General features: G+C 41.9%; 1 protein-coding gene across 3 annotated transcripts in view; it reads left to right on the top strand.

Annotated features, from left to right (window-relative positions):
- Positions 1-19,103, top strand: part of LOC145356642 (endonuclease V-like) — a 121,837-nt gene that overhangs the window by 32,354 nt on the left and 70,380 nt on the right. For all 3 annotated transcript variants that reach the window (XM_080209489.1, XM_080209488.1, XM_080209487.1), the window contains exons 6-7: positions 13,518-13,586; positions 14,134-14,262. In XM_080209489.1, the coding sequence (XP_080065615.1) occupies positions 13,518-13,586; positions 14,134-14,262 (198 nt within the window). The remainder of the gene's footprint in view (positions 1-13,517; positions 13,587-14,133; positions 14,263-19,103) is intronic.

The raw sequence follows: 19,103 nt of genomic DNA, 5'->3' as shown, positions 1-19,103 counted from the left end.
AAGCCTACTTGTGACTCTAATAAGTTAAAAAGAAGTGGCAAATATAACTCAGTAATTCAGCATCAAAGCTTTGACAAAAGGGTCATCTGGACTTAAAATGTCAGCTCTTTTCTTTCCTTACAGCTGCCAGACCTGTTGAGATTTTCCGGCATTTTCTCTTTTGGTTTCAGATACATCCGCAGTAATTTGCTTTTAATTCAGTATCAAAGGTCACACCTGGAAACTTTATCTAACTTTCTAAAACTGTTTTTAAAGGTGTTTCTGCTCTTCCTGGAATTGTTTTTTAAGGTATTTTTGCCATGGAGGACAAGAGAAAAAAGTAGTAAATGTTTCAAAATGTCACTGGCGAGTTAATGATTAGGTTAGAAAAATTTAACAAGGCTGCACCACTTTATTGGTCTTCATGTGGCTACCTCCCCATTTAGGCAAATACTCATTGTGAAAGGACATACTCGGAAACAAAAAAACAAGTGATTTTAAAATTGGTTATATAACCTCCTTGAATTGTTTTTAAAGGTATTTCTGTCCTGAAGAACATTAACTTCCAGGACGTTAAGGCACAGTGGTACAGTGGTTTGCACTGCTGCCTCACAGCACCAAGGACCTAGGTTGGATTCCAGCCTTGGGTGACTGTCCATTTGGAGTTTGCACATTCTCCTTGTGTCTATGTGGGTTTCCTCAAGTGCTCCAGTTTCTTCCCACAGCCTACGGATGTGCAGGTTATGTGGATTGGCCATGCTAAATTGCCCCTGAGCATTCCAAGATGTGTAGGTTAGGGCGATCAGCAGAGTAAATAGGTGGGGTTATGGGGATACAGCCTGGGTAGGATGCTATGTCAGAGATTTGGTACAGACTCGATGAGTTGAATAGCCTCCTCTTGCACTGTAGGGATTCAATGAATTATTTTTAAAGGTATTTCTGCCAAGCAGGACAAGAGGAATTCAATGGATGCAGTTAATGTTTTAAAATGTTTTTGATGATGTTGTACATTGCAAATTAATAGTTAAGTTAGGAAAATCACATTGCACTATTTTATTGGTCAGGAAGTAGAAGAGAGGAAGGAACTTAGGAAAAGTACAGTCACCAGGGGAGTGATATTGAGCCAATTGTTGGCGCTGTGGATTGACAATCCCCTGATCCTAATATCTTCAAAGAAGTAGCTAATGAGATATAAATGCATTGGTTTTAATATTCCAAAAATCCCTAGGTTCAAGAAAGATTCCATGAGATTGGAAGACAGCAAATACAGCTTCTTTTGTAAGGGAGGGCAACAAGGTATGAAAATATGTCAGTTAGCCTAACATCTGTCACAGGGAAAATATTAGATCTATTATTAAGGATGTTATAATAATGCATTTGGAAAAATTCAAGGGAACCAGGCAGAGTCAACATGATTTATGAAAGGGAAATCTTGTTTAACCAATGTATTGGAGTTCTTTGAAGAAGTCACATGCTGTGGATAAAGGGGATACAGTGGATGTACTGCACTTAGATTTCCAGAAAGCACATGAATGCTTATTGTGTAAAATAAAAACTCATGGTGTGGAGGTACCATACTTCATTGAAGATTGTAGCCAGAGAGTTAATATAAATGGATCTTTATTTCAGAAGGCGTTTGACAAGGTACCTCACAAGAGGTTATTGCAGAAGGTCAGGGGACATGGAGTTGGGGGTAGGGTGTTAGCGTGGATAGAGGATTGGTTGTCAAATAGGAGGCAGAGAGTGGGGGTCAATGGGTGCTATTCGGATTGGCGGTTGGTGACTAGTGGGGTGCCCCAGGGGTCGGTGCTGGGGCCTCAGCTATTTACCATTTATATAGATGATCTGGAGGAGGGAACCGAGTGCAGGGTGTCGAAATTTGCTGATGACACCAAGATTGGGGGAAAGGCAAATTGTGCGGAGGGTGTGGAGAGTCTGCAGAAGGATCTAGATAGGCTGGGCGAATGGGCCAGGAAATGGCAAATGGAATTTAATGTTGGCAAGTGTGAGGTGGTCCACTTTGGTAGGAAGAATGGTAGGAAGGACTATTACTTACGTGGCGAAAAACTGCAGCAGGCGACGGTGCAGAGGGACCTCGGGGTCCTTGTGCATGAGTCGCAAAAACCCAGCTTGCAGGTGCAGCAGGTGGTCAGGAAGGCGAATGGGATGCTGGCCTTCATAGCGAGGGGGATTGAATATAAAAGTAGGGAGGTCTTGCTGCAGCTGTATAGGGCATTGGTGAGGCCGCAGCTGGAGTACTGTGTGCAGTTTTGGGCGCCGCACCTGCGCAAGGATATTTTGGCCCTGGAGGGAGTGCAGAGGAGGTTTACTAGGCTGATACCGGAGTTGAGGGGATTGAGCTATGAGGAGAGGCTGAATAAACTAGGCTTGTACTCGTTAGAGTTTAGAAGAATGAGGGGAGATCTCATTGAGACGTATAAGATGATGAATGGGATGGATAGGATAGAGGTGGAGAGACTCTTCCCGCTCAAAAAAGACAGTAGGACTAGGGGGCACAGCCTCAAGATAAAGGGGAGGCGGTTTAGAACGGAGTTGAGGAGGAACTTCTTCACTCAAAGGGTGGTGAATCTCTGGAATTCTCTGCCCGTTGAAGTGGTGGAGGCTGCCTCTCTAAATATTTTTAAGAAGCGGGTTGATGGGTTCTTGATAAGAGAGGGGATTAAGGGTTATGGGGAGAGGGCGGAAAAGTGGAACTGAGCCACAACAGATCAGCCATGATCTTATTGAATGGCGGGGCAGGCTCGAAGGGCTAGATGGCCTACTCCTGCTCCTATTTCTTATGTTCTTATGTTCTTTATCTGGTTGGCAGGATGTGACAAGTGATGTGCCACAGGGATCATTGCTGGGGCCTCAACCTTTTACAGTCTTTATGAATAACTTGAGTGAAGGGACTGATGATATATATGGTTGCTATGTTTGCTGATGACAGTAGGGTAGGTAGGAAAATAAATTGTGACAGGGATATAAGGAAGCTAAAAGGGACATAGATAGGTTAAATGTATAGTGGACAAAACTCTGGCGGATGGAGTATAATGTGCGTAAATGTGAAATTGTTCATTTTGGCAGGAAGAATGTAGGAACGGGTATAGGCCATTCAGCCCACAGGAGCCTGCTTGACTACTTTATACAATCAGTGCCTTTTACATCCACTATCCCTATTTTTTTAAAAAAAGCTTACTATCTAAATGGTGAACAATTGCAGAGCTCTGGGGTATGTGGAGAGGATGTTTTCTCTTGTTGGAGAATCTAGAACTAAGGGGTCACTGTTTAAAAATAAAGAGTCGCTGAGATAGAGATGAGTACTTTTTCCTCTGGGAATAGTGACTCTCTAGATCTGCCTTCCTCAAAAGGCAGTGAGGCAGAGCTAGATAGATACTTGATTAACAGGTAGGTGAAAGCTTATAGAGGGTATGCTAGAACAAGGAGTTGAAGTTGCAATTAGATCAGCTGTGATCTTACTGAATGGTAGCGTGGGGCCACGTGGCCTACTCTTCTCCTAATCCATAATGCATATCGCAATTTAATGATTAGGTTAGGGAAATTTAACAAGGTTGCACCATTTTATCGGTCTTCATGTGGCTGCCACCCTGTTTAGGCAAATACAATTCATTATGAAAGGACATAGCTGGAAACAAAAAACAAATGATTTTAAAATCGGTTGTATAACTTCCTTGAATTGTTTTTAAAGGTATTTCTGTCCCGAAGAACATTAACTTCTTAAATGTTAAGGTGTGGTGGCATAGTGGTTAGCACTACTGCCTCATGTGCTAAGGACCTAGGTTGGATTCCAGCCTCAGGTGGCTATCCACTTGGAGTTTGCATGTTCTCCTTGTCACTTTGCAGGTTTCTTCCAGGTGTTCTGATTTCCTCCCACAGTCCAAAAATGTGCAGATTTGGTTGGCTATGCTAAATTGCTCCTTAGCATTCTAAGATGTGTAGGTTAGGGCGATTAATGGGGTAAATACGTGGGATTACAGGGAAAGGGCCTCGATAGGATGCTCTGTTGGAGAGTTGGTGCAGACTCGATGGGTTGAATAGCCTCCTCTTGCATTGTAGGGATTCTGTAAATTATTTTTGAAGGTATTTCTGCCATGCAGGACAAGAGAAATTCAATGGATGCAGTTAATGTTTTAAAATGTTTTTGATAACATCACAGATTGCAAATTAATAGTAAAGTTAGGAAAATCACATAGGTTTGTACGATTTTATTGGTCAGGAAGTAGAAGGGAGGGAGGAACTCAGGAAAAGTACAGTCACCACGGGAGTGGTATTGAGCAAATTGTTGGGGCTGCGGATTGACAATCCCCTGATCCTAATGTCTTCAAAGAAGTGGCTAATGAGATAGTAAATGCATTGGTTTTAATATTCCAAAGATCCCTAGATTTGGGAAAAATTCCATAAGATTGGAAGATAGCAAGTGTAGCTCCTTTTATAAGGGAGGGTGACAGAAAGTATGAAACTAATGTTAATTAGCCGAACATCAATAAATTGCAACAAGGATATAAAGAGGTTTCAAAGTGACACAGATAGGTTAAGTGTTTAGTAGGCAAAATTCTGGCAAATGAACTACAATGTGTGTAAATGTGAAATTGTCCATTTTGGCAGGAAGAACATGGGAAAGACTGTAGGCCATTCAGCATCGAGCCTGCTTGACCATTTTATACAATCAATACCTTTTTCACCCACAATCCCCGTTTAAAAAAAACCCATTATCTAAATGATGAACAATTGCAGAGCTCTGAGGTAGATGTGGAGAGGATGTTTTCTTTTGTCGGAGAATCTAGAACTAGTGGTCACTATTTAAAAATAAGGAGTCGCTCAGACTAAGATGAGGAGTATTTTTTCTCTGAGAGTAGTGAGTCTCTGGAACTCCTTTCCTCAAAGGGCAGTGTGGCAGAGCTAGATAGATACTTGATTAACAAGGAAGGTATGCAGGAACACGGGATTGAATTTACAATCAGATCAGCTGTGATCTCACTGGATGGCAGAGTGGGGCTATGTGGCCTACTCCTCCTAATCCGTATGATCTCCATGTGCCTCCCATACAGGTGTAATCCTAACAGTGTGGGACAAGCTAAAGTCGGGCAGAGGAGGAAAGAAAAGTTTCCAAAAGATAGACTTGAAATTCATTTAAGTAAATTTAAGCTGTTTCACTGAGCTCTTTGTTCTCTCAATTCCAACTAAAATTGCATTATAATGAATATATTAACAGAATAACGCACAAATCATTACCATATTTGTAGGCCTGCCTTGTGCCTGTCTGCAGCTACAAACGCGCTGTTTGCAGCACCCATAAACTGCAGCCTTCTTCAGGGTGAAGTGTGTTAATAACATACAAGACACATTAATTATTTAGTTAAAGTGTTGAACTTCCAACCCCTTTTTCTTTATTGGCATGAATCAAAATTATTTGAATGCTAGTTCAAGCTATGACTATGTAACACTGCGTTCTGCACTCTCTCATTTCTTTCTCTATGAACGGTATGCTTTGTCTGTATAGCACACAAGAAGCAATACTTTTCATTGTATACTAATACATTAATAAATAAATCAAATCAAAGCTATTTATAAGCTGAGGTGCTTAATTATTACAACACAGAAACAGGCCATTTGGCCCACCAGCCCATGTTGGTGTTTATCCTCCACACAAGCTGGAATTTTAATGCCATGTGTCCACACTTGTCACCATATCCACTTATTCCATTTACTACAACCATCTATCTAACCTTTTTCTTAAATGTTTACATGGTTTCTGCTTCAATCACTAACTTCAGCAATGTATTCCACAGCCTTAGAACCACCTCATGTTTGTCGACAGATTTGCCCATTTCACTATCATAAGTAATCCCCTTTCTTCTACATCAGGCCTATCTGCTTTCCAGTCTACTTTAGTATTACCTACAAATTGGTCACCACTCTCTAGCAATTGGTCAAAATTATTGATGAATGCAGTTGACCAAAGTCATCCTAGAACAGAACCTTATTGAACAAGACTACCCACTTCCAGTCTTTGTTCCTGTTATCCTATGAGAAACAGACGTACATCACAAAAAGAGGCACAATCGTGCCTGTACCAGTCAACAAACACCTATCTATTCTAATCCGATTTTCCAGCACTTGGTCAGAGCTTTGAATGCTGTGGTGTCTTGAGTGCTCACCTTAATATTTCTTAAATGTTATGAGGGTTCCTGCCTCTACCACTCTTTCAGGCAGTGAGTTCCAGACTTCTACTCTGTTTCCTCCTTTTTTATTATCCATTAATTGTCACCAATCATCTTCTATGCAGTACTTTGTCAAAGGTTTTCTGAATGTCCAGTGAAAATGACATCCATTGTACCTCCCCATCCACCACTTCACAGAACATTTGCCAGGCTTGTGGAGCACAATCTGTCTTTCTGAAATCCATGTTGGTTGCTTTGAATGATTTTCACTTCAGTTAGCTGTTTAATAATTTCAACTTTTAATTAAAGATTCAGTTTTTTTCCCCTGCCGCAGATGTTAAATTATCTGCACTGTTGTCACCTGGATTGTGACAACAGTGTTTCTTTTGGAAAGTGGTGAAGTATTACATTGGTAACTCTCCTGTCCGCTAGGAGAATAACAGATTCTATGTTGTATTATAAGGACAATATTCCAAAACTCTTGCTGCTGAACAGGACATGTATGAATAAAGTAAGCTGGTGCTCTGGCTGAATAAGTAGGAAATTGTGATATGAAGATCTGAGTGAATTTTTTCTACACCTTTTATCTAAATAAAATAGATAAATGTGAGCAGAAAGTACATGTGCTTTGTGACCTGGAGTTACAAAGTACCTGCCAGTTTTCATCCTCAAGCCATCTTGTAATGAGCCCCTATGTTTGATTTCCTGTGTTTTGTCCAGTAATGAGTTTCTTCACAAGCCTGTTGGCAGGATTGTTTAATTTATTTAGCCTTGGTTGAGGAGCAGCAATATCTGTGAGCTGTTGATCACAAAACCATGATTGTTCATAAATTTACTGTCACCCTTTAGTAAAACCTTACTTCAGAGCCATTATTACAGCAAGGGAAATGGAAAGAAAAGTAAGATACAACAAAATGAGTTTTTAAAAATTCAACTGCCTCTATCAATTATACAAAGCCACTTATGCACCTAATAATCAATCTTTTAAGTCTAAATGAATGATGAAAGGCATATTTTGTCATGTGGACAATCGTGAAGGCACAACAATGTACTTTTGTGGTTTTTCACATTACCTTTCTATTTTCTTATCTTCCTATCTGCATTCATAATGTCTCAGCTTGGGACCATAGAATAGAATAGTACAGCTCAGAAGGAGGTCATTCAGTCCAGGGGCGTCACGGTGGCACAGTGGTTAGCTCTGTTGCCTCACAGTGCCAGGGACCCGGGTTCAATTCCAGCTCGGGTCACTGTCTGTGCGGGGTTTGCACATTCTCCCTGTGTCTGCAGGGATTTCCTCCAGGTGCTCCAGTTTCCTCCTATAATCCAAAGATGTGGGGGTAAGGATGATTCGCCATGCTAAATTGACCCTAGTGTCAGGGAATTGGCAGAGTAAATCTGTGGGGGTGTGGGAATAAGCCCTGGGTGGGATTGTGGTCGTGCAGATTCGATGGGCTGAATGGCCGCCTCCTAAACAGTAGGGATTCTATGATTCCATGATTGTATGATTCTAAATCTGTGCCAGCTCTTTCCAGTAGCAATCCAGTTAGTCACACTCCAGTTAGTTGCACTCCCCTATTCTTTCTCCATTTTCCTGCATTTTGCTTCTCCTCCATTTATCCAATTTCCTATTGAGAGCTACAATTGAATCTGTTTTCACCATCCTATCAGTGGAGAAGCAGGATCATTTTGTTTGTGCAGTTTAACAATCTGGTGACGGGTACTAAAAAATGACTGCAGTAGTAAATAGGTAAGTTTAATTTTCCTTTTGGGTCCTTCATATACTATTATTTTTGGAAAATGTCAACACCTCTATCAGTACTGCCTTTCTAGACCAGTGTGGTCCTTCACTTGATTCTTTCCTAGTCTTATTTTGAGTTGGTTGTCAAGGGCAACACTGGATCGTAAGGGGACGATTAGAAATAAAAGTCAAGACAGGTTGAATAAGTGACCTATCATCTAAGTGGTTGAAAACCAGCACTGGCACACACCAAGAAACAAAGCATTTGTTATTTTCTCTTCAAGAAATTGTTTGAATTTTACCCTTTCCTTACCTGGGCCATGTTTGACTTAGCCATTTGTGTAAGTTTCATAGTTATTATATCATGAGGATTGGTTCCCTCCCCCATGGCCATTGTGGCAATTCTAGTTTGAAGATGAGCCATTCCTAATTGGTACTCTGATTTAAAGCCAGACCTGAAATGGCTACATAGTGTTAATGTTACTGGACTAGCAATCCAAGAGACCTGGAATACTCATGAGCTCACATCCCACCACAGTAGCTGAAGAATTTAAATTCAGCTAATTAAATAAATGTGAAATTACTGTCAGTAGGATTACTAGTAGTAATAATGGAGATCGTGAAACTACCAGATTGTTATAAAAAAACATTGGGGTCATTAATATATTTTAGTGGTGGAAATCTGCTGTCCTTACTGAATTTGACCCATGTATAACTCAGACCCACAGAAATGTGGTTGACTCTTAATTGTTGTAACATACTGCAACTCACTGGCAGGACAGACGCCTCAGAATTGATGGCACAATGGCATGGAGTCAGGAGTGAGTAGCTCTGGGAGTCCTCAATGTCGACTTTGGACTGTTTAGTTTCATGGCATCAGGTCACATGTGGACAAGGAAACCTACTACTGATTACCACCTACTGCTCCATCTTAATTGATGGATCAGCATTCCTCCAGGTTGAGCACTACTTGGAAGAGAGACTGAGGGTAGCAAGAGCACAGGAAGTCCTCTGCTATGGAGCTTCAATATCCATCACCAAGAATGACTCAGAAGCACAACTACTAACCAAGCTGGCCAAATCCTGAAGGACACATTTGTTTGTGGCAGGTGATGGGAAAACTACCACAAAGCTACTAAACCTCATCCTCATCAATCTGCCTGTCACACATGCATCTATCCCTGATAGTGTTTGAAAACATATATGTGATAATGGCCATGTGATAGCCCCCACATAGTCCATGGGCAGTCACTGATTGATGTTCCTGTGGAGCTTGTTGAGTATGAGTTTAACAGTAACAGGCAGTGGCCTTCCCAACTGGAACTGATTACTGAACCTTTTATAAGGCAGTGCTAGGACTAGGTCTGCTGGACTATCGTCCCAGGCAGGGACCAGTGTGTGTGCACCATGGTAGAAGTTTTATTTTGCATTCTGTAATAAACTATGCTCCTTTCCAGTTTAGTTTCCTGAGTCATTAAAGTAACCATTCCACAACCAGTGAGTAACTCACCTCCTGACACCCCAGAGCTTAACAAAGCAGGAGTGTAATGGAATACTCTCGACTTGCCTACATGAGTGCAGCTCAAACAACACTCAAGAAGCTCAACACCATCCAGGTCAAGGCAGCCTGTTTGATTGGCACTACATTCGAAAACATCCATTCACTCCACTGACACACACTGTTGTGTGGCATGGGCACCGTGCTAAATGGAATAGATTTTGAACAGATATGGCAAATTTGCCCATGGCAGAAGTGACATCGGCAGTGTAGATTGAAGTATAAAATTACAAAGACGTATTGATAGATTAAGTAAAAGGGCAAAACTGGCAAGTGAATTTCTTTATAGGCAAACAGGTTATCTGTGGAACCAGAAAGGACCGAACAGAGTTCTTTCTAAATGGTAAGAATCTGCAAACAATGGCGGTCCAAAGATACTTTCAGGTCTAGGTACAAAGATCATTAAAATAGCTTTAATGCTTTCAGAAAATAATCAAAATAATGCATGGTTATATTTACATTTGGAGGAATAGAATATTGGGAGGGGTAGGATAGAAGCTATGCTGCAGTTTTACAAAGCCCACCAGACCACACCTTGAGAGCTGTGTTTGGTTCTGAGCATCAAATGGTAAGGAGGATGTATTAGATTTGGAGGGAGTGCAGCATAGATTTATTAGATTGGAACATTCTTGCCAAAGGTTAAGCTACAAGAGAAATTAAACAAACTGGTTTTACATTCTTTGGATTGAAAGGACAAGGAGTTATGTGTTTAATATTTTCAAGACATTAAGGGGGGCAGAGAGGATAGATTGGGAGAAACTATTTCTGTAGTTAGGGAGTCTAGCACTGGGGCATAACCAAAAGCTTAGTGCTAAACCTTTCAGCATTGAAGTTAGGAAACATTTCCTTATGTAGCGGGTGGTAGATGTTTAGATCTCTGTTCTGCAAATGCAAAACTGGAGTCAATGGGAATAAGGGGGAAAATTGTCTGCTGGTTGGAGTCATACCTGGCACAAAGGAAGATGGTTGTGGTTGTTGGAGGTCAATCATCTCAGCTCCAGGACATCATCGCAGGAATTCTTAGTGACCTGGGCCCAACCATCTTCAGCTGCTTTAGCACTGACCTTCCTCCATCATAATATCAAAAGTGGGGATGTTCGCTGATGATTGCACAACGTTCAGCACCATTCACAACTCCTCAGATACTGAAGCAGTTCATGTCCAAATACAGCATAGGTTGACAAGTGGCAAATACATCCATGTCACACAAGTGCCAGACAATGACGACCTCCATCAAGGAAGAATCTATCCAGCACTACTTGACATTCAGTGACACTACCATCACTGAATCTCCATTATCAATATCCTGGAGATAACGGTTAACCAGAAACTGAACTTGACTAGCCATATAAATACTGTTGCTACAAGAGCAGGTCAGAGGCTAGAAAACCTGTGGTACGTGACTTACTTCTGACTCCCCAGAGCTTGACCACCATCCATAAGGTAGGAGTGTGATGGAATACTCCCCACTTGCTCTACATGTGTGCAGCTCTAACAACACTCAAGAAGCTCAACACCCTCCAGGACAAAGCAGCCCATTTGACTGGCACCACATCCACAAACATCCATTCCCTTCACTGACACACAGTGGCAGCAATACACAATTGTTACCATCTATAAAAACAGGAGCAGCAGCACCACCACCTGGAAGTTTTCCTCCAAGCCATTCATCATCCTGACTTGGAAATATATTGCTGTTCCCTCATTGTGGCTGGGTCAAAATCCTGGAGCTCCAACCTTAACAGCAATTCGGGTGTACTTACACCACATGGGCTGCAGCAGTTCGAGAAAGCAGCTCACCACTACCACCACCACCTCAAGGGTAGTTAGGAATGGGCAATTTGCTGACCTAGCTAGTGATGCCCACTTCCCGTGGATTAATTTTTAAAATGCATTTGATGCTAGTTCAGTTGTTAAATTTAAACTGGCCATGATAGGTTTTTGTCAGCCAAAAGTTTGAAGGGATCTGGGCAAAAATAGACATATAGAATTAAATTGCAGACCTCATGTTATTAAATGTGGAACAAAGTTTATGGGCTAAATAGTCGCCTTCTGTTCCTCTGCAGCTCCAAAATGGGCATCCATGAGGCACTGTGGAGAACTGTGTTGCACTAGAGTCTGTAACTTTGTGGTGTGACATATTGTTCTTTCTGCCGTTATCGTAAAGTCACTAGTTTTATGAGAAGTACAAAGGAGTATGTTCAGAACATACCTAAAAATGAGGCTCCAGCCTGGTGAAACTACAACACAGGGCTACTTGCCTGCCAAACAACAGAATAATAAACAATAAGCAGGACAAAACAATCCCACAATTAATGGATCAGATTAAAGTTCTGTAGTCCTGCTACATCCAGCCATGGATGCTGGTGGACAAATAAACAATGAATTAAACAACACCAGATTAAGGTCCACACACATCCCCATCCTCAATGAATGGGGAGTCTAGAACAAGGATGAAGCATTTGCAATCACTTTCAGCCAGCCAGAAGTACCAAGTGAATGATCTGTATGATCCTTTTCTTGCGATCCCCATCATAACAGATGAGCCAATTTGATTCACTTCATATGTTATTAAGAAACAGCCTAGCATGCGGAATAGATCAAAGGTTATGAACCGCAACAACATTCCACTGATTACTGAAGGCTTGTGCTGCAGAATTAGCCAGACTAGTAATCAAGTTGTTTTATTGCTGGTATCTATCCAACACATGGAGAACTGCCCAGCTATGTCCAATCCACAAAAGCAGGATAAATCTAAGTTAGCCAATAGTGCCCATGAATTGCTGACAAAATTGGGGTTGACAGTGCTATCAGTTGACAAATACTTAACAGCAATCTGCTCACCAGTGCTCAGTTTGTGTTCTAAGAACATAACATAAGAACATAAGAAAAAGGAGCAGGAGTAGGCCATCTAGCCCTTCGAGCCTGCACCGCCATTCAATAAGATCATGGCTGATCTGTCGTGGCTCAGTTCCACATTCCCGCCAGGATCAGTCAGCTTTAGACCTTATTATAACCTTAATTCAAGTATAGATTAAAGAGCTGAATTCCAGAAATGAGGTGAGAATGACTTCCTTTCATATTACGGCAGCATTTCATCCATTGTGACAACAAGGATCCCCGGCAAAATTGAGGTGAGTGGAAACCCGGGGGGAGATCTCTCCATTGGTTAGAGTCTCACTTTGGACAAAGGATAATGCTTGTGATTGTTGGAGTCCCATGATCTAAGTAACAGAACATTGTTGCAAGATAACGACCTTGATAGGCCCAATCATCTTCATCAATGATCTTCCCTCCATCATAAGGTCAGAAGCGGAATTTTGCTTGATGATTTCACATTGTTCAGTTTTGATAAGCCATTTCAGTTATATCAAAACAACTACCAAAGATTGTAAGCTACATGGACTGTGGTTCTTGAAGAAAACAGCTTATCAATATTTTCTCAAGGGTAATAAATGTTGGTCTTGCCTGCAATGTTTCTTTCACTCTGGGAGTCCCTTGAAGCAAGGAGGATACTTGTCATGAAATATATACAATGGGAAGAACCACATGGAGTCTTTCAACATGCTGTGCAACTACCACATTGGTTCTGGCTGACCAGAAGATTCCCACTTTTACCACCTGCCCAAGGCATTCAGAAGGATTTACAAGTTGATGGTCAATCCTGTTTAGCCATGTTATGAATGCGCCTTCCCAGCATGGCACTCACCCCGAATTTCTGGCTCAGAGGTAGGGGCCAAGACCTAAATTAGCAATACTTATCCCATGAATGAAAACAAAATTGTTACTGTCATTGATATGACAGACTTTAGCACAGCTGTTTGGGGAAAAAGTGTCCGTTCAGTCGGATTTTTAAACAGTACATTCACAGTTAATATTCTCTTTCTGTATCAAGCGGGAAATGATTAATAGACAAACTGGGAAATTCATAGCCAGGAGCACAAGTGCTATTAGAGGAGAATTTATCCATTGTTGCTTAAATTAGTCAGTAGTAGCATAATTATGAAATAAAATATATTTCTTGTAAAAATATAATGCTTTAATATATATTGTTTTGTAGGTCAAAGACCTTCAGAAAGGAGGTAATGCGTTTTCACTAACAAGAAACTCTGGGAAAGTACTCGGCATGGTAGGTCTACATATATATGCTGCATTGTGCAATGCAAATAGTTCTATAAGTCTTTTTTGTTCATTGGAGTTCAGTAGAATTCAGCAAAAAGATTATTCTTGCAGTTTTAGAATTTATTGCGGAATGCTTAGAAACTCACAAGCAATCATCTTAGTGATATCTCAGGAAAGGCATTTTGATGAACAGAAGCATTCATGTATGAAACAGTGCTGGAAACACTCAGCATGTCAGTCAATATCTGTGCCGAGAACAAACAATTAACATTTCAGATGTAGATGCTTCATCAGAACAATAGATTACAACAGTGACTACACTTCAAAAGTACTTGCTTAACTCTGAAGTGCTTTAGGACATCTTGAATTGTGGAAGGCACTGTATCAATATAAGTCCTTTCTTGATGTATGTTGTAACAAAACATGTTTCCTGTATTATCAAAAATTACATAAAATAGTAATAAAACAAAAGTGATCAAGTAACTATGAATGCAATGTCTTTAATCCAGTTAATATGATATTTCTAATGTTATATCTTTCTTTATGTGTGTCAGGCTCTTAAAAGCTGTGAAAAAAGCACTAAACCCATTTATGTATCTGTGGGTCACAGGATTAGTTTGGACACTGCCTTACGTCTGACGCATTCCTGCTGCAAATACAGGGTACCAGAACCAATCAGGCAGGTATGTACTTATGTTTCATACTTGGTTCATATATCGATAAGCAGTTCTGTGATTATTAAGATAACTATCTTTTCTATCATAACACTAACTTTATATATTATTGAGATAATAAATTTTGCACAAAGAAAAAATTGCAGCTATATATCTGATTGTCATGTTGAAACATTTCAAAGCATTTTGCACAATGAATTATTTATGAAGTGCAGTGATTTGTTACATTAGCCAGTGCAACATCCATTCTAAACCACCAGCCTGGTAAAAACAGCAAAGAAATGAATGACCATTAATTTATTTGTATGGTATTAAACAAGGGAGGTATATTGACCAGAGCATGGGCAGAATCACACAATAAAAGCATTAGTTTTAACATTTCAGTCAAAGAATGTCACCTTTGATAATTCAGCATTCCTTTAATACAACACTGGAATGTTGTGTTAAATTACATGGAATTACATACAAATTATGCGCTTAAACCTTGATTTGATTTGATTATTATCATATGTATTAGTTATACAGTGAAAAGTATTGTTTCTTTCATGCTATACAGACAAAGCATACTGTTGATATAGAAGGAAACGAGGGAGTGCGGAATGTAGTGTTACAGTCATAGCTAGGATACAAAGAAAGATCAACTTAATGCATGGTAGGTCCATTCAAAAATCTGATAGCAACAGGGGAAATGCTGTTCTTGAGAGTCGGTTGGTACGTGTCCTCAGACTTTTATATCTTTTTCCCAACGGAAGAAGGTGGAAGAGAGAATGTCTGGGGTGTGTGGGGTCCTTAATTATGCTGGCTGCTTTGCCGAGGCAGCAGGAAGAATAGACAAAGTCAATGGATGGGAGGCTGGATTGCATGATGGATTGGGCTACATTCACAATGTTTTGTAGTTGCTTGCGGCCTTGAGTAGAGCAGGGGCCATTCCAAGCTGTGGTACAACCAGAAAGAATGTCTTATTACTTACGTGGCAAAAAACTGCAGCAGGCGACAGTGCAGAGGGACCTCGGGGTCCTTGTGCATGAGTCGCAAAAACCCAGCCTGCAGGTGCAGCAGGTGGTCAGGAAGGCTAATGGGATGCTGGCCTTCATAGCGAGGGGGATTGAATATAAAAGTAGGGAGGTCTTGCTGCAGCTGTATAGGGCATTGGTGAGGCCGCAGCTGGAGTACTGTGTGCAGTTTTGGTTGCCGCACTTACGCAAGGATATTTTGGCCTTGGAGGGAGTGCAGAGGAGGTTCACTAGGCTGATACCAGAGTTGAGGGGGTTGAGCTATGAGGAGAGGCTGAATAAACTAGGCTTGTATTCGTTAGAGTTTAGAAGAATGAGGGGAGATCTCATTGAGACATATAAGATGATGAATGGGATGGATAGGATAGAGGTGGAGAGGCTCTTCCTGCTCAGAAAGGACAGTAGGACTAGGGGGCACAGCCTCAAGATAAAGGGGGGGCGGTTTAGAATGGAGTTGAGGAGGAACTTCTTCACTCAAAGGGTGGTGAATCTCTGGAATTCTCTGCCCGTTGAGGTGGTGGAGGCTGCCTCGCTAAATATTTTTAAGACGCGGGTTGATGGGTTTTTGATAAGCGAGGGGATCAAGGGTTATGGGGAGAGAGCGGGAATGTGGAACTGAGCCACGACAGATCAGCCATGATCTTATTGAATGGCGGGGCAGGCTCGAAGGGCTAGATGGCCTACTCCTGCTCCTATTTCTTATGTTCTTATGTTTTCTGTGGTGCATCAGTGAAAGTAGAAGTCGACATGCCAAATTTCCTTAGTCTCCTGCAAAAGTGGAGGCTTTCTTAACTATAGTGTCTTCATGGAGGGGACCAGGACAGGTTGTTGGTGATCTGGACACCTAAAGACTTGAAGCTCTCGACTCTTTCTACTTCATCCCCATTGATGTAAACAGGGGCATATTCTCCTTTACGTTTCCTGAAGTCGACGACCATCTACTTTGTTTTGCTGACGTTGAGGAAGAGATTATTGTTGCTGCACCAGTTCACCAGATTTTCTGTCTCATTCCTGTACTCTGTCTCATCATTGTTTGAGATCCAACCCACTGTGGTGGTGTCGTCAGCAAACTTGAAAATCAAGTTGGAGGGGAATGGGGCCACACAATCATAGGTGTATAAGGAGTGTAGTAGGGAGCTGAGAACACAGCCATGTGGGGCACTGGTGTTGAGGATGATCATGGAGAAGGTGTTGTTGCCTATCTTTATTGTGACCTGTGGGTTAGGAAGTTCAGGACTCAGTCACAGAGAGAGGAGTCGAGGCCCAGGCCACGGAGTTTGGAGATGAGCTTTGTGGGAATAATGGTGTTGAAGGCTGAACTCTAATCAATAAATAAAAGTCCGACATAGGTGTGTTTATTATCTAGGTGTTCCAGGATTGAGTGCAGGGCCAGGCAGATGGCGTTTGCTGTGGACCTGTTGTGGTGGTAGGCAAACTGTAGTGGATCCAGACAGTCTGGGAGGTTGAAATTGATTCGTGTCATAATTAACCTTTTGAAGCACTTCACAACGGTGGATGTTAGATTCAATGGACAATAGTCATTGAAGCACGCTCCTTGGCTTTTCTTTGGTACTGCGATGATGGTCGTCTTCCTGAAGCAGATAGGGATCTCAGATTGTTGTGAAGAGAGGTTGAAGCTGTCTGCGATACCCCCGCTAGCTGATCCACTCAGGATTTGAGTGCTCATCTGGGTACCCCATCCGGGCCAGTCTCTTTCCTTGGATTGATCTTCGAGAAAGGTGCTCTGACATCTGCAGTGGTGACCTCAGATACAGGTTCAAATGGGCCTTCCAGGGTGGAGGGCATTCTCTCGCTGATCTCTTGCTTAATGGGCATAGAATGCATTGAACTTGTCAGGGAGGGTTGCATTGGAGTGACCGGTTTTACATGCCTTCATCTTTTAGCCTGTCATATCTTGCAGACTTGTCAGAGTTGGCGGGGGTCTGTGTGGCTGGCCTGGGACTCTAGCTTGGTCTGGTATTGTCTTTTGGCATCGTTGATGGATCTCCTTAGTTCGACTACCTGAGGTCAGAATGCTACTAACTGTGCCAAGCAGGTGGACCAAAGAATCTTCTCAGTTGACACTGGCATGTTAATCCACTATAGGCATGACAGAGAACAGACACCACTGATGATTAGGGCATGAAAGCTTTCTCCATTCAGCACAGTATATTTAGTGCCTCAGCTTCCCTATTACATTGCTGTGCTGGATCTGTGCATTGGGTTTTAAATAATGAGATTTGTTTTTTATGTACAGCGGTCTCCATTTTTGAAGTTAAACATTTGACTTCTAAAATTTGGATTTCATAATATACTAAATTTGTTACCTTATTCCATCACCACAAATTCATAACTTAATAAAAGAATGTTCCAACAATAAAATTGTCCCTGAAATTATGATGTGGTGCATCAGTATAGAAACGCTTAAATGTAAATGTTTGAAATTCTTCTCTCCAGCGTTTTACCAGATGCATTAAGCTGGTTATTTTAAATGAGCTAAAGGCTCTGTTATAATAACAGAAGTAAATTTCAATTATACACATTAAATGTTTGTACATGATATCTCTTTAAGGGATTTTGTATATAAAGCAGTCATGAGAAAATGAAAATTATTGCATTAATATCTCACAAGACCAGAGATTCTGGCCGAAATTCTCCCAAAAAAATTCCAGGTGTTGAATTTGCGTGAAAACTGGAGAAATTCACCCAGGGTTTTTAGTGGGAATTCAGAGAAGAATTTCCCACTCTCTGTGCACTGCATGTATATCATTACGAAGCTGTGGGCGAGGCTTATTCCCACCCATAAAGCTGGTAGAATAGTGCCAAGTGGACCACTGCGCATGCATCGATCGGTCAGCAATGGGAACAACACATGCGCAGTGGTCCAGCACTCCTAGCCTTCCAATAGCTGGCCAGCTCGATCACTGGTCCCTGGACCAATCCCGTGCCAGCCCCAAACCTTCCCTTCCAGCCCACTCCAATCTCTAGCCCCATCCTGAACTCCAGCCCTACCCCCCCACCCCACAATAAGCTGGCTAACCCCCCCCCCCCACCCCAATCGCTGGCCCCTCTCCTGCCCCCACCAATCCTAACTGCAGTGACAGCTAAACCCATGCCATCACCCCCCTCCCCACGGCACCGACCACTTCACCAGGCTCCTGCCCCCAAAGGCCTTGCTTTTGGCAGTGCCAAGGTGCCCTCAGGCATTCGCATTTTGCCCTTTGTGCAGTGCCAAGGGGCACAGGCTGGCATTGCCAGGTTACCAATACACCGAAATCTCTCTGAGAGTCCACCCATCCCTCTGGGGATGGAGCCCTGATTGCACCCCTTTCACTCCAGCAGTGTTGGGCCACTAGTTCCCCGAGTGGGCAGCACGGTGACACAGTGGTTAGCACTGCTACCTCACAGCGCTAGGGCCCGGATTTGATTCCTGGCTTAGGTCACCATCTGTGTGGAGCTTGCACATTCTCTCTGTGTCTGTGCGGGTTTCCTCTGGGAGCCCCGGTTTCCTCCCACAGTCCAAAGATATGCAGGTTAGGTGGATTGGACATGCTAAATTGCACTTTAGTGTCAAGGGACAGATTTGATTTGATTTATTATTGTCACATGTATTAACATACAGTGAAAAGTTTTGTTCCTTGCGTGCTATACAGAAAAAACATACCGTTCATAAAGAAGGAAGCGAGAAAATGCAGAATGTAGTATTACAGTCACAGCTGAGGCGTAAGAAAGATCAATTTAATGTAAGATAAGTCCAGTCAAAAGTCTGACAGTGACAGGGAAGAAGCTGTTCTTGAGTCAGTTGGTACGTGACCTCAGACTTTTGTATCTTTTCCC

This window comes from Carcharhinus amblyrhynchos, chromosome 21, assembly GCF_965287045.1.
Source record: "Carcharhinus amblyrhynchos chromosome 21, sCarAmb.v2.hapA, whole genome shotgun sequence".
Classification (NCBI taxonomy): Eukaryota; Metazoa; Chordata; class Chondrichthyes; order Carcharhiniformes; family Carcharhinidae; genus Carcharhinus; species Carcharhinus amblyrhynchos.
This window is presented reverse-complemented; position numbering and strand designations above follow the sequence as displayed.